Source organism: Schistocerca nitens, chromosome 11 (genome assembly GCF_023898315.1).
Source record: "Schistocerca nitens isolate TAMUIC-IGC-003100 chromosome 11, iqSchNite1.1, whole genome shotgun sequence".
Lineage (NCBI taxonomy): Eukaryota > Metazoa > Arthropoda > Insecta > Orthoptera > Acrididae > Schistocerca > Schistocerca nitens.
In genome coordinates, this window is record NC_064624.1 from 201,217,508 (window position 1) to 201,241,964 (window position 24,457).

At 41.7% G+C, this 24,457-nt stretch overlaps 1 protein-coding gene across 4 annotated transcripts in view; it reads right to left on the minus strand.

Moving 5' to 3' along the window:
- Positions 1-24,457, minus strand: part of LOC126212874 (uncharacterized) — a 95,152-nt gene that overhangs the window by 66,920 nt on the left and 3,775 nt on the right. For 3 of the 4 annotated variants that reach the window (XM_049940369.1, XM_049940368.1, XM_049940370.1), the window contains exons 2-5: positions 18,196-18,575; positions 8,457-8,675; positions 2,219-2,444; positions 3-229 (exon numbers count right to left, since the gene is read on the minus strand). In XM_049940369.1, coding sequence (XP_049796326.1) covers positions 3-229; positions 2,219-2,444; positions 8,457-8,675; positions 18,196-18,575 — 1,052 coding nt within the window. The remainder of the gene's footprint in view (positions 1-2; positions 230-2,218; positions 2,445-8,456; positions 8,676-18,195; positions 18,576-24,457) is intronic. The other variant, XM_049940371.1, reaches the window with a different exon arrangement.

The following is a 24,457-nucleotide window of genomic DNA, read 5'->3' on the forward strand; positions in this document are numbered from 1 at the left end:
ACCTGGCTGAAGGAATCCATGAACGAGTCGAGGCCGGTGCCGCTCTCGCGCTCCCAGGCGGGCTGCAGCGGCCGCCCCCACGCGTCTCGGGCAGCAGCTCCGCCCCACGCCACCTCCGCTCCCCTCTCCCAGCAGCCCGGCTGCTCCGTCGGCTGGTGCGGCAGCGGAGGAGTGACCGACGCCCACGGAGCGGAGTCCGCGTCCGGCCACGGCCCCGCCGGTGGCGGCACTGGAACAGCCACGACGCTGCGCGTCACATCCTACAGGCCGATACGAGAGACATGTCCGACAAACACTGGTAATTTTCCAAAAATGTCTCTCCCGAAGTCTACGAATTTTTGATACCTCCGAAACATTTCTGACCCGATGCGACCCTCTAAGTTTGCCTCCGATGCCACTCCCGTGAAGAGTGTCGGAGAGAGTTCTTGTTATCAAAACAACAGCTCTCAATCCCCTGACTGTGACTTAACAAGTTTAGACACATCCTCCAGGTTTTCTTTCAGCTCTACTAACAAAAATGGGGCCAGCTCGGTGACCGTGAGTGGTAACGATTAGTGTAACACGACTTAGGCCAGCAGGTGCTATCCAAATTAAACCTTATAGTAGAAGTTTTGAGTCTTATGTCATAGCTTTTCACAGTCCTGGCTGCTAAGTTCAACTAAGAAGTCCCGGAACCCAGTGTGAACACACTCTAGATGCATGTAAATACCTTTTTTTTTGTTAAGGGGAGTTTGAATACTTCCAATTGACATCACCTGACTGTGTGTGGGCTGTCTGATAGTGTGATGTGCAGCACTACGATTAACGACATGCTCAAATTTGATTGCCATCTCTTTAGGGTCCTAACAAGTGTACCTTATCCTTCTTGCAATTACCAACTATCCCGGCTATCTGTGCAGGATCTGACAGTAAATGCTCCAAAAGCTTCGTCTTCAATTCGTCAGAGGTCACAAGAGGATTTTTGTTCAGGCAAAAATAAAATTTAATCATGTAGTTCTGAGCATGACTAATTAATGGTGTACTTGTGGGTGTTCTGTGGAGTAGCAGTTTCCATTTTACGCACCAGTCTGTTCAGAGTCCAGGCAGCGAGTACCCTTTAGAAGGACACAACTTGCAGCACCTGATGAAGACTGGGCCTGTTATCCAAATATTCTGAAGGAAAACGGGATCGACAATTCGGCCGAATGTTCTGACGCACACCATTACTCCCACGTCTACTATTATGCACTGTACTGCACACGAACCTGGCTCGCAGGTGTAAACAATAACAAAATAAAATATTAATTTAATTCAAAGTACTATCATCATTACGGCACATAAGTCGTTTGATATTCTAACCGTACATCACTAGCCGCCACGGCAGGGAGACGACTGTCGAGAGTCAGGTCGACGTGCAACGGTACGTCGTGTTTTACGTTAGTATATTCCGTTTGATGTATTTTTATGTCTGCTATATTGATACGAGCCAAGTTAAATTTTTAGCTAAATTTTTAGCCAAAGACTCCAGTGGTGATAGATGGACAAATATAACACAAAGTTCTTCTTTAGAGTTCTTCAGTGGTAATATGATACAATGAAAAAGTCTTTGAAGGAATATAAATAATTTAAGGAGTAAAAGTAACAACTGATGTGCAGAGTTGTGGCTGCATATATAAACTGAATAGAGATATCTTTTGAGCCCTCCAAATGTTGTCGAGAACTAAGCACTTAACTATTTATTGAGTTGTTATCTTTAATCCTTCAGTTATCAATAAGCCAATAGCAAAGTTGTGGGTTTGCTGACCTAGATATGTACACTCACTGGGGCACCAATTTTTGCAAAAAAAAAAAAAAAAAAAAAAAAAAAAAAAAAAAAAAAAAAAAAAAAAAAAAAAAGTTACTTATTTCATACTTAATGACAATTGTGAGGGATCTACATTCTTACCTTCAGTGACAACCCCCAAAGTACTCGAATGAAGAATTCGGCAAGATTTCTACATAAAACTATTTGCAAAACACAGAAGTCTCAACGAAGGAGCATATCTTTACACACGGCTTTCCCTTCATAACAGTCCATCCTACCACCTTTTTACGTACATCCATTTTATCTCGAACCACTCCGACTGTATCTTCTATCGATCGTACTGGGACATCTCCAGTAGTCTACACCAATTGCTCACAGATACGCGGCCGATTTTATTGCGGTCTGAAATGTCCACGAACGGTGTCACACACTTACCTGTCGTGGCGGGGGAGTCGTAGCCCCTCTGGCCCCAGGCGACGGCCTGCGGCCAGTCCGGCGGGTGCCACGACACGGGGCCATCCGCCGCCGCCGGCGGGGGTTGCGTCACCGGGGGCACCGCCGGGGGTGCCGGGCTGTCCTCGCCGCCTCCGGTCCCAGTCGTGGTGGCGGGCGACGGCCACACCGATCCCGTGTCCGAAGGAACCGTCTCCGCGTCGCGCACCTGGAAAGCACGACCGCGGCTCACAGTTCCGCACTGTCTACAACTCGTCCGGCGAGGAGCTTTACGGAGTGACACTCTTTCATTTCTTCGTAATTATAAGATTTCCTGCCCGGAAATGAATTTCCTAAAACTGTACACTGTCCTCCTCAAAAATACCCAAAAAATCAAGTTTCAGGCCTTCCGAGTGCTGTCAAGTATCAAAAATTTTAAGCTTCCAAACAGAAATATTCACAACGTGCGCATACTGCTCGTATTATAATTACGAAGTTGCTTGTACGAGTCTCAGTAGCTACAACTTTTTATTTTACTTTTATGTGAATCACAAATGCAAGAAACAACACAGACACAGGTGAGTGGAGAAGACAAGCTGCATTCTGGAAGATACCCACAATGGGTCAAGGATGTCCCTTAAAACAGCAAAAAGGTTGCCACTCAGCATATAGCGGAGATGTTGAGTCACAGATAGGCACAACAAAAAGATTGTCCAACAAATAATCTTTTGGCCATAAAGTCTTCTTCTAAATTAGGTACGCACACACACATACAATGACCGCTGCCTCGCCATCGTATGTGCGTGAACAAATGGAGAAGAAAGACACACAAGATGAAAGGGAAGGGAGGAAACCCGAAAAACAGATGGCCGGAACAAGTAAAGGACTGTTTACGAAAGAAAGGAGAAGACCAAATCACTGGGGAGACGGAGAGACAGTCAGAAGGCGACAGAGGGATTTGTGTTCCAGACAGGCCCGGCCTGTGACTGAAATTTGTACAAAATGACAATCACTTGTATCGTATGTATAATCGGATGTTAATTAACAAATATTGAAACATAATTCTCTAGCAAAACTAACATTTTTGTAGTTGCTTTAGACTGGCTCACAATTTCTCAATAAAATAACTTAAGTTACTAATTGCATACCCATGATACATTGAAATTCAATACAAAATCAGTAAGTAATTTTTTTTATTCCAAGAAATTACGAATAAATACAGTACTAAGATACTTCCCCCTGAGACAGAATCTGTGTACCCAGTCTGTTTGCGTCTCGTGTTACCTCGCATATTATTTATCGACATAATTTTTTTCCATTTAACAATAACGAATTCTGCATTTTTGTACAATATTTCAATTTATTATGAATATTTACATTTTCATGTGATAAGTAACTAAACATAAAATATATCTAAAAACAAAGATGATGTGACTTACCAAACGAAAGCGCTGGCACGTCGATAGACACACAAACAAACACAAACATACACACAAAATTCTAGCTTTCGCAACAAACTGTTGCCTCATCAGGAGAGAGGGAAGGAGAGGGAAAGACGAAAGGATGTGGGTTTTAAGGGAGAGGGTAAGGAGTCATTCCAATCCTGGGAGCGGAAAGACTTACCTTAGGGGAAAAAAGGACGGGTATACACACACACACACACACACACACACAGACATAAAATTTGTTATTTTATTTACAACAAATACGATTCAGTATTTCTCAATTAACATCTCAATTCGAATGAGAATACAAAATTCAAATGAAAGTAAAGAAGTTGCTTGTAATGAGAATCATAGTCCTTTAGGAAAATAATGTATGGACACAGACCTTAACTGTGCAACCAGAGTTTGAATCATACAATATGTTTTACACGTTTTACAAGGCTGACATTTGTGTTCCCACGAGGCAGTATGCCTACTTTGTGCAGCTGCACTACAGCTGGGAGTCCACACTGAGCCGTAGGCCCCCTACTAGATGGGGACGACAGTGTACCGCATCCGGCAGAACAGTGTCTAGTGGAGCACGTCGGGGACAGCCTTACCTACTCTGCCTTTTCCCACATCTCCACAGGATCGGGTTTTGGCAATTTTACCGGTGGCAGGTGACCGGGTATCCTTCCCGACGCCACCACTTCACCCGGTGACGGAATCGTATACCCCATCTGTCTACATCTAGCGTGAGTTCGTATTCGAGTGTGAGGACGATTTTTGAAATGTTCGTGTAGTGTGTTTCAGAGGTGGGTCGTGGGAAGCGACCCAGTACTTAATTGGTCAGATGGGGGAATACATCTAAACACCACACCCGGGCTGGCTGTCACAACTGCACCTGTTTCTGTTTCACAGAAACAAGAACTGTCTTTTTCATCTCCTTAAAACTAGCAGAATTATGAAAAATTTCCCAGGAGTATTTTCACTTATAATAATATTGAGTGCTGACATTTTGGAGAATCGGACCTAGTTTTTTTTCTCCCAATGTCTAAAAAACAAGTGTTAGACTTTTCAAAGGTCCAAATACCTTTTCACCAAAGAGAAGATTATTTCACTATTCGATTTGTAGCCCACAAAAGTGTGTGATGCTCTCCTCTTGACAATGCACATTCCTGCCGACAAGGACACAAATATTACACATCGCTTATATAGAGAGCATTATTTTCCGTGGAGAGTGAGGTAAACCTTCAGGCAGAAAGCCATTCAAATGGCCGTATCAGAAAAGCACAAAATCTTCCAAACTCTATTTGTCTTTAGTCCGTAATTCTTTCTCAGCCTCCAGAAATATTTTATCACTGAATTTGTCTCTTATACATCCGATATCTGGCACAAAGAAATACCTTTGGGGGCGGAGGAGAGAGGTGGGGGTGGGGGACAGACCATCTTACTGTCTGCAAGGTCTTTGTTCCAAGAGTCTCCAGCCACTATTTAACAAGGTGAAAAGTGATTACAAATATCGTTAAGAATCAAAATACTCGCCACAAAGAAGTTCAGTGCCTTGCTGTCCAATTTCAGTCCGCACGTAAGGCCGGTATTACACTATCAAATTCCTTTGTCAAAGATTTGATCAAAGATGTGATCCAATATTCCGTCCAATATATTTGACAAAGATCTTTGACGCAGCGCTACAAGGGGTATTACACTGTCATCAAATTTTTCGTCAAAGTTCAAGATGGCTGACAACAACCTGTTATTAACCGCAGCAGTTCTACGTACTCCAATTGCATTGTGTGCACATGCAGAAAAGAAGTGGGGGGGAAAAAATGGAACCATACATACGAGGTTGACAGCCTTAAAAGTCTTGGGATTACAACTTGATAATAAATTCAGCTGGGAGGAGCACACCACAGAACTGCAGAAACGCCTTAACAAATCTGTATTTGCAATTCGAGTGTTAGCAGACATAGGCAACATAAAAATGAAAAAGCTTGCATACTTTCATTCCATAATGTCATATGGGATAATATTTTGGGGTAAATCTTGAAGTCAAACAAAAGTTTTCAAGGTCCAAAAGCGTGTAATACGTATTATTTGTGGAGTAAATTCACGGACCTCCTGCAGAAACCTCTTCAAAGAACTGGGTATACTAACTACTGCCTCTCAGTATATTTACTTCTTAATAAAATTTGTCGTAAATAATATATCTCTTTTTCCAACAAACAACTCAGTTCATACATACAATACCAGGAACAAAAGTGATCTGCACAAGCACTTAAAAGCACTTACTTTAGTTCAAAAAGGGGTCCACTACTCAGGAACACTCATCTTCAATAATTTGCCAGCAAACATAAAAAATTTAGTTAGAAATAAAGATCAGTTTAAAAGGAGCCTGAAAGACTTACTAGTGGCCAACTCCTTCTACTCCATTGGCGAAATTTTTAATAGAAACAAATGATGTATTGTATTTATTCATACTATTAGTATTTTTATTTCAGCTTAAAAAAAATCGACATGTTCCACATCCACGAGGATCTCCTCAGCACGGATCTATGGAACGAAAAACTAATCTAATCTGGGTGAAGCCGTGGGTTTTAAGATGACACGATAAAAGCATTCAACAAAACTTGTTACGTGAGCTTACAGTGGAAGACATCAAGTCGCACATCAATTACTTAAGAATGGATGAGCATACATTTCTGTATGTGCTCAATGAAGTGTATCCTCATATCACAAAGCACAATTTTCACTTAAGAACTGCTACATCTTCAGAAGACAGGCTCACTATAACACTCCGATTCCTTGCTACAGGAGAGGGTTATGTTAGGTTAGGTCAGGTTAGGTCTCCAATCTTCTTAATCTATTTTTGTATTCAGGGTGCCTCACGTTGTAAAGCGCCTCATCAGCTTCAGACATCTCTATTAATTCTGTAGTTGTCGGCACACACCAATTGTATTTACCGGCAATGGTTATAAAAACACTACAGACGACAGAACGCTGCAGCGATGCTAGCGCTCCGCGTGGTAACATATCGCATTGCAGTGAACAGAAGACAAGCGATTTCTTTGATCAAATATACGGCCTCGGCCTAGATATGATCAAATATTGGACGACATTTGTCAAAGATCCCTATTACACTATCAAATATCTTTGACAAAGATATTGGACAAAGATATTGGACAAAGAAATTTGATAGTGTAATACCGGCCTAAGACATCATTCGGTTGAAAGACACGGCCAGCAAATCAGAGTATTCTGCTAAATAATTACAGCAGAGTAGGTTTGTAGCTTCTCTTCATACTGACCTACACAGTCTATACAACATCATTTAGTATCACCATTTGGCTGTAGTTATTAGACAAAATTTAATGTCTCACAACTGGGACTCTAAGGCCATTTCCAAGTGATCGACAGGTAGAGGTAACTCGTAGAAACGTGTCGACTACTGGCACGTATTTTGAATTTGATTCTGTAGTAAACAGTGCAATTTCACACTCCGTCCCTCGCACGTAGAAGTAATCTGTATCGATCGTTTGAAAATGCCCACAGAGGCTGGATTCAAATGGTGTGTGAAAGTATAGATATTTGTTCAACAATTACAGCCTAATAAGGGAAACATTACTTCCCTTAATAACCTTGTCACTATTTTATTTTCACAATACACACTGTTTACAGCACGAGACTGACACCTGTTTGAAAGGTATTCTTTATTGCACAATTTAGACTGTGGAAGATGGAAACGGAGTGGCAGGCCGGACAGACCTCAAGGTGAGGGGCAAGCACCTGTTGTGGTGACCGCTCCTTCGGAACCTGTCCATCTTTCCTGCTTCTTTCCCACTTTCAAAAGTGTCTATCAGCAGTACTTTCCCTTACAGTTTCTCCCACTAAATTTTCCTCACGAGACAATTATTACTAGCTTTCACTAAAATTAGACAAAGCTTGCTAAAATTTAAAGGAAAGACCACCACAGTTTAACAATGTCCCACTGTGTGGATCTCATCTATCGTAAACTTATTTGTAGCTCCAATCGACAGCTGTCGTTACAAGCAGGCAACACTGTCAATCTCCGAGCATTTTCTCTAATTTCGGCAGATATTTTCGACTTCGTTATTACAACATTTACAAGGATTTGTCCCAAACTGATACTCTGCATATTACGCATTTCACATACAGCCCGATGTCTACAGAAAATGACCGTTTGTTTTTTGTAACAATTTTTTTATGAGGAACAGAATGTGTCTTTCACGTATTTGGACTGCAGTGGCAAGGGTAAATTTGTACGAAGGCTGGAAATCGAACACAGGCCTCCCGTCTACTACGCAGGCGGGTGCATTAGCCACCGAGCCACGTCAGCACAGTGGTTTGCACAACTGCACGGATTACCTTGGCACGCCCTACTCCTCAATCCAAATTCTCACTGCCACCCCAGTTGTGCGAACATTTTGCCCCCGACAAAAAATGGATAGACGTCTTCCACCGACTCGAGAGTGTCGCACAGAATATGTGAAAAGTGTTATTTACGAACGGGTGACTGGAACTACATACTAAACCAAACATCTGCTGAAAAACAAAAATGCACCTAAGAACACCTACAAAGAACACCCGGTAATAACAGATCTTTTTAACCTCGTTCCAGTTTAGTAACAGATCCCCAGTGAAGAAGACTCGAGCCAGCTAGAGTAGTACCTGCCCACAGCTACAACAGACTCGTCTCCGGACTGCAAACTTTGCCCGCAGGCATTACGACTGTAGGTCTGCACACAGTCACACACAATGTTGCGGTACCGAGTCGCGTGGCGCAGAGAACAACCGACCTTGAAAGACGCAGTGGTATCGTCACTGGTGCTGAGCGGCAGGTCGTCCGCAGAGCTCGCCACGCTGTCCGCGCGGGCGGCGCCCGAGGTCGTGATTTCCGTCGCCGGTGCGGAGTCTGCGAGGGGCGTGGCCGGGTCCTTGACGGCGTCGTCGCCCTTGGCTCGCAGGATCTCGCACAGGCTCATATGGATCGACACGCGGCGCTCCCATCCGGATTCCTAGCAACAGCACCCCAGTCAGCTCCACAGCCACGGTACTCGAGTACGCTAGCGGCCGCCAGGCTAACTTCTACATCTACACCTACGTGTATACTACGCCGGCCACCGTACGGTGCACGGCAGAAGGTACTGGTCGTTTCCTTTCCCGCACAACTCACAAATCGGACGAGGTAAAAATGACTGTCCTCACGCCTCTGTACGAGCCCCAATTACTCTCGTCCAGTCTTCACAGTCCTTATGAAAAATGTGCATTGGTGACACAGAATTTTTCTGCGGTCAGCTGCAAATGCCTTTCCTCTAAATTCTCTCGACAGAGTTTCGTGAAAAGAACGTCACATTTCCTCCGAGGATTCGATTCCACGAAACGTCTCCGTAACATTCGAGTGTCGATCAAACCTATCGGTAAAAAATATCTAGCAGCACACCTCGGCAATACTCTGACTTCCTCCTTTTGTAGTGTCCTCGTGATGATCCCAAACACATCTCCGTGGAGCAGTCTGACGAGATAATGCGGACCCAGACAGTACACCACTTCTACACCCTATAAAGTACCGTTCCCTTAGAGATCGATATATGTAAATCCCAAATGACAGAAATTTCTCCAATTCCTTGCCGAATCCCGGAGGAAAGTATTAGGTATTTAAAGTTATTTTCTACTATTGTTATCAATAGATGTGTAATATTCCAACAAGCAATTTCACAATTAGTGCACACTATTGGATTGAATAAAATCCTCTCAGTTTTTAAACAGTGTCAGGTGCATAAAATGTTGCCCAGTTTATGACAGCATCATCATATTGTAATACTGACTAAGTTTCAGTCACTGTTGTTCGTCATTTAGAACCGAGCTAGTGAGACACGGTTTGTTTCATCCTACTGATATAAATGTGTGGACGTAAGAAGGTGGGTAACGTGGCAATGTGCAGTATACTGTTTGACATTCGGGCCAATAATGTCATTCTGCTGCACGTGTACAGTGTGCGCTTCAGAATCCACGTATGACCTTCTGAGTTTGGTTTCACGTTAGTCCAAGTACTGTGAAGGTATTTAGCCACTGTGCTGTTCATTAGGGGTGGCATAAAGCATAAAGCAGGATCACCACCAAATCACTCGATTGGATGGCAGAAGAGAGATGCAGCAGGGACAGACATCTTGTATCAATTGTAGTTTCCGCTTTAATTCCTACTGGTTGTGTGTACGATGAAGAAGGGGGCAAGCTGTACAGTGACCTAGTACGGCCTGGGGATGAGAGGGGTGTGGGGAGCAGGGCAGGGGGAAGACCAGTCATAGTCGAGGGAACCAAATGCATTACACCCACTACTTCGCAGTCTTTCGAGTGCTGTCGGCCTACAGGGTAGCTATTGCTCACGGCTGAAACAGCAAGAGGCTACATAACCCACCACAATCCCTGTCGATGATGAACTTCACTACCTCAGTCACCTCATTTCTACCCCTCGAAGGAGAACACGTGGGTGTCACCTACCCGTCACTACGGTCTTGTAGCACATTGTGAGTGCAGGGCACTGGCAACCACTACAAGCGCAGCTACACAAAGTGAAAATCCTCGCAGCACTAATGGGGTCGATGCTACGTCTCCTATCGACAGTTTGGACACCCCTACCCAATTAGCAACTCTGTGGCTGGACATTACGGAAGCTCACATGTCATACTGACTAACAGCAACCGTATGTAAAGGATAGATTCCTATTACCACACACTGAGGTCACAGACAGACAAAATGTAGACAACTGCTACAATATTAAAGCTTTTGGACAAAGTTCCTCTTCCTCAGTAGAAACACACACACACACACACACACACACACACACACACACACACACACACTGTTTCAGGGCATTTCAGGACACTGTGAATGTGTCCATGCATTTTCTACTTCTGATGCAGGACTTTCTCCAAAAGCTTTAATATTTTAACAGTCTTTTGCATTGTGTCCATCTGTGACTAAACGCCTCTGCTATGTGGTGACTAGCAACCTATCGTGTCCATACTGTCGTTATTCGAACCTGGAGTTCACACTAACTCGAATGTGGCTATGTTATCAATGCATTAATCTGTAATGCGAATTTCTTCATTTTGTCATTTTTTTGTAGGTTCCTATCGATAACACGAAGTCATGACAACTGCAATTATTTTTTCCAGAAAGAATTGTCCACATTTTGGATTTCGATTCAATCGCAGAAGATGTCTGTATGTCATTTTCATTCAGGAGTTGACACCGCTGGACACAAGACTGTTAATCATTAATTAATAGATTAACTTTTAAATATATTAAAACATTAATGGGTACTTTAATTTTTGTTAACTGTCTTCGAGTCCATTAATCGTTAATTCGGGACCTACTATTTATAACAGAAATGATGCGCCACCACCTGTGCAAATGGTTCTGACCAGCTCAGGATATGGGGGTGTAAGGGTACACTGGTGCATACACGACTGACGTAAACAAACAACTTCGACTGAGAATAACTACTTTTGGCTGTTTATTGTTGTTCGTTTACTGAGTTTGCGTTAAGTACTACTTTTTCTTAGTCGATGGACTGTGGAAACTAAATTGGGGGATCAGATTGCAGCTCTACAACTGACGAAAATCCGTGGTTGCATTTATTGATTACACTAATTTTGGCAGAACAAATACATTTCAAATGTAAACTGTGCTGCAAAAAGAAAAGAAGAAATCAACGATCGTGGCTCACACTTCAAGCCTTATCAATTTGAAACAGCATATCAGAAGAACACAGGAACAGCGGTACGTAAAGTTTAAAGGAACAGTGAAAGCTGGGTCCGGTTGAGGAAAGTCAAGAAGAAAAAGCAATCTTGGACATTCGGATACTGACAGCAGAGCAAGTAGCAGTAATCCAGTTAAAAGAATACAACAGAGAAGCTCAGGAGAGTCTTTTGGCACTGCAGTGACTGACAGCAGTGTGGACCAAGCCATACAGAACTTTTTTGTTACAAACGTGATTCCTGTACACTTCATTCAACTGAAGACGTTTGAGAAGCTGATAATTTTAAACCCTAGCAAAAATTCAACTTCGAGGAGAACATTAGGCTGATGCACCGTTGACTAGCATATTCAATTAAAGCAACATCTCATTACGTAAACACATGCTTTTTCATTGAAATTCAAAATAATCTATCAAGAGTATTTGATGAATATGAGTCACTACTTTAAAAAAATCATTTTAAGACCAAAGACAATTTTATCTTCAATTTTATGAGCAGTGGTGTAGTCTTTCGTGTACAGGACCTTTAGAACCTAAGGTACAAAGGGACATCATTATTGTGTAACTACACTGAAAGCATAAAATTAAATAATTTCAGATTTTGTTCCAATAGTTGAGCAAATTATAAAGTGAAATATCTGATTTATTCTACGCCTCGAGTCCTTTACAGCTCTCGTGGTCACGACTTGCCTTAATGACAGTTAAATTATTCATTTTACTTCGCAAAATTGTTTGCGTGGCAACTACGGCTGATTGTTGATCAGCTCATGACATAATTTTTTGAGATGAAAAAAACATTTTTATTTAAGCAACAATAATATGATTGATTCACTTGCTCATTTCACTACACCAACAACGTAAACTTTACTGGTAGAAGTCAACGCTTAACTTCAGATAAATCTCCTGTAAATTAACACTTCAACGTTTAATGAAGTTAACATGTTTAGTAACGGGTTAAGGATTAGTGCACTTAACTTTTTGATTAATGTTGCCCACCTACGGGAGGAGAAGTGTGCGGGATAAAATTTTCACACATTTTTCTGTCCTTAAAAACATTCTGGACAATGTTTCTGACAACTGATTTAGAAATGTTGCTCCATTGCAATTTGTGACAACAGTAACATTGGCGCACTACAACCACACATTCACCACTTAAATCTTTCACTGCTACAAACATTCTCTCTGCATTCCGTACTGAGGCGGCCTCTGTTTTGCTGAAATGCTCACCAAACGCCGGTGCCCGTGCTGAGAGACGGCATGCTGGCTCGTGTGAAATACTTCTCTCATTTTTTTAAAACTATTGGGTGAAAAATACTGATTTTTGCACATCTTACACTCCGATATCCTCACTCGATTAAGAATTGAATTTCTTTTCATTATCTGTCATACTTACTGCACTGAATCTAATAATGTAAAACACTGGACACAATTTTTAGAGAGTTTGTATTGGCAGAAACACATTTTGCAAACTTTATGTTTGGTCGATTTTAGCTCATACATTAAGGGGAATGAAAGGTAGATATAAAAATTTTATTTGATACTGAGAGCGGAACGATATCTCACATTTTGTTGTCACATTGTATATCTGACGGGCGATCGCGGGCGACACACCTATTCACGTCCTCGCGCATTGCGAATCTCATTGTCATCACAATTGTCATATCTGAAATGACTCGAGATATCGAAATGAGGTTTTCCGGAAACAATAGCACACGGTGAGCTCTCTACGTTTTATGATGAATACTCGAAAGATTTTATCCACTGTGATACAGAAGAAGCTCTTCTGCAGTAGTGAAAGGTCAGCGACTCAGGATGCATTCAGACATCCATTGCCGAAAGCTTTAGTTGCAAGAGTCTTTTTGTTGTGCCTATCTGCAACGCAACATCTACGCTATAAGGTGAGTGGCAACTCTCCTTCTCATAATATTGTTAAAATGAGCACTGTAACACAAACTCTTCTTTTGTGTCTGTGTTAAACAACAGGGGTTTGTGAGTCTGTCTTGGTGCAAAACATGTTTGTTTGTTTATTTCCCAAACTAGTTTTTGCAAAATGGTGGAATCATCAGTGGGTTTCTTTCATCTGCATGATGAAAAATTAGCAGTGTTGCATTACATTACAAAAAACATGTATGTACTGCTTGGTGCCAGACACACATGAGGCTAATTTTATAACATTTTTTTTTATTTTACTTTGAATCATTGAATAATTTTTCTTTTACCTTTTCAGCATACAGCAAATCATCTGCAAAAGTACGAGCAGCTGTTATTAACAAACATGTAAATGTGAACTTAGAAACGTGTGTTATTAGAAATGGAATTTGTGAATGTATTATTATACAATTTTGGTGGGTGCTAGGTTGGAACATATCCTGTTGCAGCTAAACTGTTATGAGAAACACAGAAAAAGTGTAACCTTTCACTTAGTAGTAATTAAAATATTCCGCTAATGTGTCTCATGGGATGTATCAGGTATTACAAGAAGTTCTGAAAGGTGTAGCACAAATTTGACGATTTCTGTTTTTATACAGATCCGTGTGTGTTTTTTTTTTTTTGGGGGGGGGGGGGGGGGGAGGGCATGCGTGTGTGTGCACATGCTTGTGTGCAGAGGGGTGAGGAGAGAGGGGGCAAGCAAGAATGCATGCGTTTGTTGAGTACTGAGTTGGAAGCACCCCATTTCAGAATGTATCTGAGGGTTTATGCAGATCGGAATCCTCTGCTATCAGTGATTAGGGCTGCGAACTGGCACTCTGCCTAATGGATGAATTTGATTGCTCTGTGGGGCCACGAGAGAAGGGCATGGAGCACATACGACCTCCACGAAGTCAATGGAATCGTCGTTGAAAAGATACTTGTTGCTCCGATTTTATTGTAAAAATTGTTCAGCCTTTTGTGAAATGCACTCACAGAAACATCTAGCTGGAATATTAAGCCTATGTAGTCTACAATGAGAAGTTACACAGTCTATCAATGTGGAGAAGTGGTGCAGTCTATCAATGAGGAGACGTTAGGATTGTATGTTATAGAAAATACACCGAGTTCAACTTCTCTTTCAGCACTGTCGACGCAGTGGATCGTAGTCCACAGCTGAAACGCCGGTTCACGGTTCGAGGACACTGCACAGCATCGATATTGTACGGTGACTGCTGAAAACTTAAGAGAATTGGAAAATCTAGTAAAATACAGGAGCTGCAGGTCGACTAATAGACAGTTTCAACGGCCCATTCCTGTCACCTCCACTAGAAAAGCAAGACATGAAACATTTCAGTGTGTTATTTCTGTTCTGTGTCCTGTGTAATTTCTCTTAAAGCAGTGAAGAGTGTATTTTTGCAGTGTGTTGTGTTTTCATTTATTGTTTTTGCCTTCGACTAGAACCTTTCGTATGTAATAGTTTTCTTCTAATGTTAATTTACTGTGTCATTTGTTGCTGTGTTTCAGAATATGTAGATCAGTTACAATAGATTTGTGGGGTGATAGATTCCATTTATTATGGGTTCTGTGAAAGTGGAATGTGTGCTGTCATTATTCGCAGTTCTCAAGTGTACTGTGAACCTTGATCAGAAATTCCTGAAAGCTTGTCACACATACTGTGACTGATAGGAGCTGCACGTGAGTTTAAGTATTCCTGTTGTATGGAATTTGTCTGGAGTTTCATTGCCTGACCGTATTTTTTGGGTTGAGTTGTGTTGCTTGTTCTGAACGCTATTGGAAACCCTTGTTTCTTCATGATATTTCCAAATCTACATACTATTTTATTATTATATGTTAGTTCATACCACCTTTCTTTTTTTTCATACATAGTGTGGTCTTCCTTACTGTTTGTGTGTTTACGCCGGTGTTATCAGACGCTTTATGTGAGCACTTGCATAGGTGGTGACCACCTTGACCTTTCATTTTTATCTTCTTGTTGAGTGTGTTTATGGTGTCTGCTTTGTATCCATTTTCAAGAGGAATTTGTTTGATTATCTATATTTCAAGTGTGTGCTTTTGGGGTTTGAGGGGTGCTCTGTTTAGCCTGTGGAACATGTGTGGCAAACTGTCACATTTATGAGCAGTTGGGTGTACTATCCATAACAGAACTGGTGGAGGTGGAAAACTTAATGTTGGTGGTGAAAATAAAAACTAAAAAATAAATAAATAAATAAATAAAATAAAAACAGCCTGCAGCACAGGTCCTGTTGAGGAAAATCCACAATTAAAGCAGTGGCAAGGTTTTCCCAAGACTTGCTAAACAGACTGTATAGAGAAAACAAACCAGTTGGACTTTTCTAGATTTGTTAAAGGCCTCCGATTCTGTGAATCGTGCAGTACCAAATCGTTGAAATTAGGAACTTACGGTATAAGAAGATAAGCACTAAATTTTTCAAGATCTTATCTCTGAGACAGAAAGACAGTGTGCTATGTTACGTTGTAAAAATGAAGACAGGGCCCTAACAGTAAAATTGAAATACGACACTTGTGACTGGAGTACCCCACACAAGCCTTCTCGGACCTTTTGTTTCTCGTATAAAGTAATGAAATAACACAGCCACAAAATTCAGAGCTAGTAAACAATGCTGACGCTACACCATTTGTTAGTTGGGACTGTACAGAACAGCTAGCATCGTGAAACAATAAATAGAACTTCTTTCAGCCCGTATAATATCTAATCGTGAATAAACTTACACTGAATAAAGTAGAGACGGTTTTGGTGAAGTTTTGGTTAAATTACAGCAAACTTGAAGTGGACATAAATACTGAATCATTGTCTACAGCTCAAACATCACATAAATTTTTAGTCACTGTGATTGGTGAACATCTTATGTGGAGAGAGCATACGCACTGCATCTGTAAAAAGATTAGCTGCAACATTACCGTGCTCAAATGTCTCATAAATATAATAGTGCTTACTGTCTTTAAACAAGTATACTACAGCTTAATCCACTCACTTTTGCAATACGGGGTAGGAATTTGCGGTGAGGCACCCACCGTCTACACAGATAGGATATTTGGGTTTCAGTGTTGTAGGTACTACTTCATCAAGTACAATTCATCAACTGTGTACTCATTTTAAGTCCTTAAACTAATTATGTTTGTGAAAAACAATGAAGAAGTAAGTGTAATGAATAAAGATAATTACAATACATTAACAAGACACGATTATTGTACAATACTGAGCAATAAAACAGCTACGATCACAGTCCACTTGGAGGGTGAGCCACTTTACCTGACTTTTTGAATAGAGTCACGGAGAGGTGCACTTGGGCTCACTGTTTTCACCTGCAATATCTGTTTAGTTGAAATGCAAAGGTGGACTGTGCAACAACATGTGCTTGTCATAGATAGGGTATTTAAAAATGCTGATTCTATAAACACCATTCATAGGAAGTTCCGTCTCCAATTCAATGTTCCACATAATGCTGCAATTCAAATAACCCCCAATACATTTCTGGTACAAGTAACAAACATTCGTGATACCTGTTCTGCATTGGAGGGAAGGGACAGAAAAGGTGGGAGTGTGAGGGGAAGAGGAAGGGGGGAGGGAGTCGACTGGAGGCAGCACAAAGACGGCCCCACACCTGAGAATACTGAAGTTGTGCTATGCGCATCAAGCAGTTCGACAGAGCCCCAGCCGATCTACAAGACGACACATTCCGTATATTGGATCACAGTCTACACTTTTATCCTTACAAAACTGCAGCTGTTCAGGAGTTGAGCTCTCAAGATTTTGTGAGGAGGAATGTTTTGCTGAAGTAATGAGAGAGATGTTGTAGGATGAAACTGAGATTGTGATTTTAATGTGAGATGAGGCTAATTTTTTCCTGACGGCAATGTTAACACACGAAACTGTCGTCCTGTGAAGGCACTCACTGCATTGTTACACGAGTTACAGTGTGCATCGGATTACGGAGATACGTCACAGCACCTCATCTCTTCCGAGGTATCGTACGGCCATATTTCTCAGAAGAAAATAGGGGAGCTGTCACTGTGAACTCTGAGCACTTTCCGAACACGTCGGACAAATTTATCATCTCGGCACTTTGTCGCTGTGGCACATATAGTCTGAAAGTTTGGTTTTGCCAAGATGGTGCGACATCTCACACTTGGAATATATGTATTGCTGAAGTAAGGAAGTTCTTCTGGGGAGGGTGACATCTCACAGAGGAAATGTTAACTGGCCGCTTAACTCTCCCGATCTTAGCCCACATTACATTTTCCGTCGGGCTTTCTCGAGAACGAAGTGTACGTCAATAAGCCACGTACTGGACTTCAATTAAAGAATACCATTCGACGAGAGATACGGAGGGTTTGGCAGACATTTCACTCCTAGAACAGGAGTGTGGGTGGGAACGGAATGGAAGAAAAACAAAATTCGTAATCAACAAAACTGGTGTTGAGCCCATAGTATTTGTGCACCAGGAATAGGCACTAAGAGCATAGAAAATAATCAATTTTTGTACTAACTACCATTAAAAGGTATTGGTAAAAGATTTTATTTTGTAATCTAAGTGTGCTGTGCTTATTCTTTCAAAAATGTGTAATAAACTAGGCTCAGGTATACTACAGGCCCATTTCAATCCTTTTCCCCATTTACAGTAAGACTGGGACAGATAAGTTGCCGAGTGTTAGATAGTTTACAACAAAACATACAGGTTTTAAATTAAAGACTTTTCTTTACTCCTCGGTCTCAAGAATCCCACGGTGACATTTATGTGATTATCTGATGCCCTCAATTCCGATAAGAAAGTTTGAAAAATGGCACTCTAGCACTGCACTGACACTGTACAATTGCCTCTCACCTGGTTGCGGAGGATTTCCCCCTCGGACTCCTCCGCGACGTCTGCGAGTGAGCTGTCTGCAGACGCGGCATTCGCCGCCGCGGGCGGTCGTTCCGCAGTCGGTGCCGGTCGCGCCGCTCCAACTCCGACTCCGGACGCCGCGGCCTGCGGCCGCCCGTCCGCCTCCGAACGTGGGGATGCAGCCCCGGTCTGCGCCTTCCCGCCTCCACTCGGCCCCGGGTTCTGCTCCACACCCACCATCGGCAGGCGCGCCATAGCACGTGCGACGTGCCTGTTCGAGCGGGCGTGCTTTGCCAAATTGTAAGCCGTCGTGAAGTGCCGGTCGCAGGCCGCGCAGTAGAACTTCGACGATCCGGTACTGCTCCGTCGCTTCGGCACCCCTGCACGTGTATCGGAGAATTCCGGGATACATTTTTTGTCAAGTACTACTGAAAGTGTACGAAATAAAGAAACAATATTTTCAAAAACTGGTAAAGCACAAAGTCTGCTGTACGGTCAACATTCGAGATTTCTGTTATCTATCGAAGCTGAGATCAAAATAACAAAGTGGTCGACAGACTGTCGTCTGCACGAGAGCTACTGCAGCGACAGTAATCACAGAGTGAGCTCGGTCCCTCATTCAGTTCTGTTAGCATCCGCTCGCTGTCATTTCAGTCCGGCAGCTCGGGAGGCGATTTCCACAGACAGCTGTGGTCAACAATTGCAGCTGATAATTCAAGTGTTCCAATTCTTCTTTATCTTTCTGTGGATGTGCTAGTTTTACATAACAGATTGTCTGTAGCTTACTACAGAGCAGCACTGACTACATTTCTTTTAACAATAAATTTCACTGTAGTCAGATACTGAAACAGAACATTTAGTGGCTCAGGTGGTTTCAGCAGATCAGTCATTTAAAATAGCACTGGAAAAAGTGAGGACCCTCCATAACACGTATGCATCCAAAGACATTACACTAATAATCTAAATGTATATTTCACAAAAATACAGAAAATTTAAAAGTAATACCGTGAAGAATTTTTGACCTAAGATCGAGTCAAAATGTTCTGCAACTCACCAGCAGTGCAAGGCTGATAGCAGTAGCACAGCGTAATTGTTATAGGATCGTGACAATACTGTAGACTGCTTCGGCCACAGAAACATTTTATGCCAGTCGACAGCAATAAAATTTGTCGTCACCTGAAGCTTGTGGCAAAAGTGCACAGAAAAGGGAAATGGCCATTATGATCCTCCAAAATGTAATCACTACTGCACCCTAACAGGGAATGTATCTAATGTGAAATATGTAGAATGAATTTCCTGTATTTACATCAATGATCACAAAACGTTTTAGTGCTTTCACTACCGATTTCAGTCAGCAATGACCACCTTCGTGCCTGTTTCATAACACGGCCTACTATAATAGTGATATCGTCACAAAACATACAATACTGTGCACACGGGTATCCCGTCATAAACTGGCACAATTACTTTTTTCAATGCACAACTGTTCCCCAGTGTCCATCAATTTGTTATTCTGGTCTAGATAAGATGGTCTAAAATTGGAACTACATAATATTTTAACAAATTGTTGCAAAACACAAGATGGATTTTTATATATATGGGAACGTAACTCACTGACCACCAAATAAAGGAATGTAGAGCAGTGAAATGGTAGGTAAGTAAGGCAGATAATTCCTTAGCTGTGATTGATAAACTGTGTTGGTATTTCCAGATCCAATGTAAAATCTTTATTCAGAAGCCAAGCAGTTTCCTATACTTTCCACCAGTCAGTCCACTGCCCGGTGCCACTCTATTAGGTGAGTAGTAATCTATCCACATCGGCGATCACTCACCGAATATAGCAACGACTGAACTATGCGGGAGTACCCACCCAGAGAAAACCTTATACGGTACGACCAACCACATTAAACTGGTTGTACGAAAATCAGAAGCAGTACAGAGATTCACTGCACGTAGCAATAGGTAATGGAATTCACCCACAATGGAAACAGCTCAAAAAACACTCATTTGTTCGATTCTCACATATTGTTCGTCAATCTGGGACTCTTGCTAGATACAGAAGATACAAAGACTAAGAGCATGTAAATAAGCATAAGGGCATAATAGAGATCTTTGTCAAACTACAGTAATTTGCACTACAAGAGGGGCTCTGTGGATCAGAGAGAGGTTTGCTATCGAAATTCCAGAAGTGTATTTTCCAATCTTGATCTCAAAAGATCTATTACTTAATCTCACACTCTTCTCATCCCACAAAAGACCTCTCTTGAAAAATCCAAGAAATTGCAGCTCATACTGAGGCTCGTCCCCCGTGCACCATTTATGAACGGAACAGAGAAAGGGGAGTGTGGGTGGGGCGTAAGCGGGAAGGCAGTGTAGAGGTGGCAGAAGTACACTCTCCCACACACCGTACCAAAAACACAAAAAAATGTCCAGTAAACGTGGAGGTACAAGAACTTTTTCATCTTTGCTACTGTGAAACTCGTCCCTCCTACTGAAGAAGTCCTCATAGCTCTTACGGCACACAATTTCGAGCCCTTGTTAAGTGATTTTTTTTTTTTCTTTCTTCTTGTTTTGGTCCATGCTACTTCCTCCACACAGTATGGAAAGCAAAGTGCTTGCAATAGAAGAGGTCTACTGTGAGAGATATCATAACAATTTTCACTTATAACTTTCAACTCTGTTGTTTCCACACCAGGGACCGTTATCTTACATTTATACATTTACCCCTCTCCACCATCCCTGAAAGTTGCATCATCAACATGTAATAATCTCATACACGTCACCTTTTCCTCAATAGCACTTTACAGATCTTGAAGAAAGTACCATAACTTTATGTGGGTTGTAATACTTTTGTAGATGTTCCAAGATTGCAGTGTAACAGAAACAGAAATCTCTCTGCAGACACTACACAATCATTTTGGTCTTTTACTTATTTATCATACACAGACCATATGTGAGAGAGGTTGAAAATTTCTAGGAAGCATTAACAATTCATTTCGTAATGTAAATTGAATGAGTAGAAGAGGCAGCAGATGCAAGAATTACGTCTGACTACACATTAATAACTTGAGCAGAGACAAACCCAGGAACAATTCTCAACTCATTTCACTGGAACACAAGCCAGTGAACAGAAAAACACAGCTCTGTCAATCACTCAGAGCAAAAAATAAGGCAAGATGCATGATCCGATATTAAATCAACAGAAATTTGTGAAGTGTTGAATGCGTAGGAGATACGCATTCTAACTGCACTTCCATTAACTTTTTCTTATTAAATTTGTCACAGATAATCAATCACAATTAAATCTGAACAGTTATATCGACAGATAGGAGGAAAACACAACACGCATCACCATTTTCGAAATTTTCCTGGCATGAAGTGTATTCTGTAAAGTTTCGGGATCCCGGCCAGATAACATCAACTTCTCGTAATAATATTTCTACCAACAGCCATTCAGCTATCTTCAGGTGATCATTTTGCGCTGGAGATTGTTAGCTGACATCTCTAACTTTATACTGAAAATTGGCACAGAGAGACACGTACAAAGGCAGTCACTACACAAGCGACCTCTGTCGCATTCCCCCCATCTCGACAATATATCGTCGAAATTAAGTACGATCTGGAGGAAACATTATGTCAAAAGCAACCTTCTGTGCACCTACAACTACTTTAGCTCTTCTCGGCGTGACAAAGGTAGATCTGGGATTGTGGAGTTCTGGAATCTACACAATATCTCTCAGTGTGGCAAAGCTTACAATGGTAAGGTAACTCACAGAGTGCGTGAAAGACGTGTCAAACACAATAGCCGTACTCGTCTTTCACAGACTGGCAAGTCAACCACAGTCGAGCGCGGCATCTTCACAGGACATTCCACGGACTGTTCTGCCACGGAAATGGTGTCGACGAGATCCTTCTCGGATTCAGTTATTAAGGAATTGGTGGAAATACGTTTGGTGGAAGCTCTTATTACTTACGATGGTGGCTTTCAACTGGATAAGGCAAGGTACCTGGCGATTTCTTTAATTTTTACAGAAGAGAACTTTTTATGACTAATGACACATCTACCAACAGCTGACTTTATTAATTTTGACATCAGAATTTTAGATCCACAAGTGTGCATTCAGACAGAGGTGGCTCGTGCAGCAGCTGCCTTTGCACGTATGTGTCTGTGGAAATTTCTGGTATAAAGTTAGTGAGGTGAACTAGCGATCTTCCCTCCCCCCCCCCCCCCCCCACGACAATATGTCATATCAATACTGACAAAAGAGATACGCATTTCAAATCTTATTAAAAATAATTTTTTTTCATTACAAATTTATACAATGTTGTATACTTAACAGGAATTGAAATGAGTAACAAATTGTAAAACTTCAATTTCTGATTGGATTTTTTACTTTTATACTTCAAGGGAACCATCGCATTCCACGGGCTGATACCTATCACGGCAACATTCAAAGTGTCAGTACCCGGGGCACCACCACATTGCAAATTGGCGGTAATAGCACAACAGACCCCCACATCTCTAAGAATTTTCTCAAAATCTGGAGCATAAAATTTATTACAAATCGGGGCACGTATAATTATTGCACGGCTATTACTTGTCGCTTTCCTTTGACGTGCATTAAGCATACAGCACTTCCGTAATCACCGAATGTAATTCTTCACAGAGTTGACACAATGGCACACGCTTTGCCTGAATTACTTTTAATGAACACTCGGTATCTGATTTCATTAACAAACAAACCATCCCATAAGAAGGAACTGCTATGCTCACCTCACGAGTCAATACATATACATTTACACAGATACTCCGCAAGCCACCGTACGGCAATTACGGTACTCTGAACCACTACTAGTCATTTCCTTTCCTGTTTCGCTTGCAAACAGAGCAGGAGGAAAACGACTGTGTCTGTGGCTCTGTACGAGCCCTAATTTCTCGTACCTTATCTTCGCTGCCTTTATGTGCAATGTATGATGGCAACAGTAGAATCGTTCTGCAGGCAGATTCCAATGCTGGTTCCCTAAATTTTCTCAATAGTGTTCCTGAAAAAGAACATCACCTTCTCTCCAGGGATTCCCATTCGAATTCCCGAGGCACCTCCACAATACTCGGACGTCGTTCAAACCCGCCAGTAACAAATCTAGTAGCCCATGTCTGAACTGCTTTGATGTCTTCCTTTAACCCGATCTGGTACAGATCCCAAACACTCGAGTAGTATTCGAGAATAGGTCACACCAATGTCCTATATGTGGTCTCCTTTACAAATGAACCATACTTTCCTAAACTTCTGCCAAAGTTAACCATTCGCCTCCTCTACCACAGTACTCGCACGCCCGTTCCATTTCGTATCGCTTTCCAACGTTACACCGAGATATTTAAACTACGTGACTGTGTCAAGCAGGCTGCTACTAGTGCTGCATATGAACATTATGGGTTTGTTTTTCCTACTCATACAAAATAACTTCTATTTTCTACATTTAGCACTAACTGACATTCATCACACTAGCGCGGAATTTTGTCTAAGTCATCTTGTATCCTTCTACAGTCACTCAACTTCAAATCTTACTGTATACCGCAGCCTCATCAACCGGAAAGTGCAGACTGCTGCCCACTCTATCCGTAAAATCATTTATATATATCAAGAACAACAGCGATTCTATCGCACTTCCTTTGGGGTAGTACAGTAATGCTCTATTTTTACATAAGGGTTTCCTTTGTGAGTATCCAGATTTTGTGGCTGTTGCGTATGCAGTCTGATGCCGTACCAGTATCTAGTATATGTCTTGTCAGACTTATTACTGAAATCTTGGAGACAAACATGTCAATCTGTACAGGGCAGTGTAGAGTCAGTCAGGTGACTCAATTGGCTGACAGTTATTCCCATAATTTTCTCCCCTTGAAACTAGAGATGTTATACGTGTTGTTTATTCTGTACTTATAATGAAATCAGGTTGAATTCTGGAATTATAGTGGAGGTTTGAAGTTTAAACAGTCTTGCTGTTTGCCACAATTCATCAAACCTACACCTGTCTTTGGTGCTGACGTATTTGGTAATATGACACTGCTCGATTCTTTGTTTCTCCTCAAGAAAATACATCAGGTGTTCGAGACACTGCTCACAGTGCTCCGAATGTTTCAGTGGTAGATACTGACCCAGGGAACGAACTGATTCTCTCGAAGTATGAAAGTAAAAATCCAATCGCAAAACTGAAATACTACAGTTTATATGTTTCTCATTTTCAATGGCTGTTAATTATATCA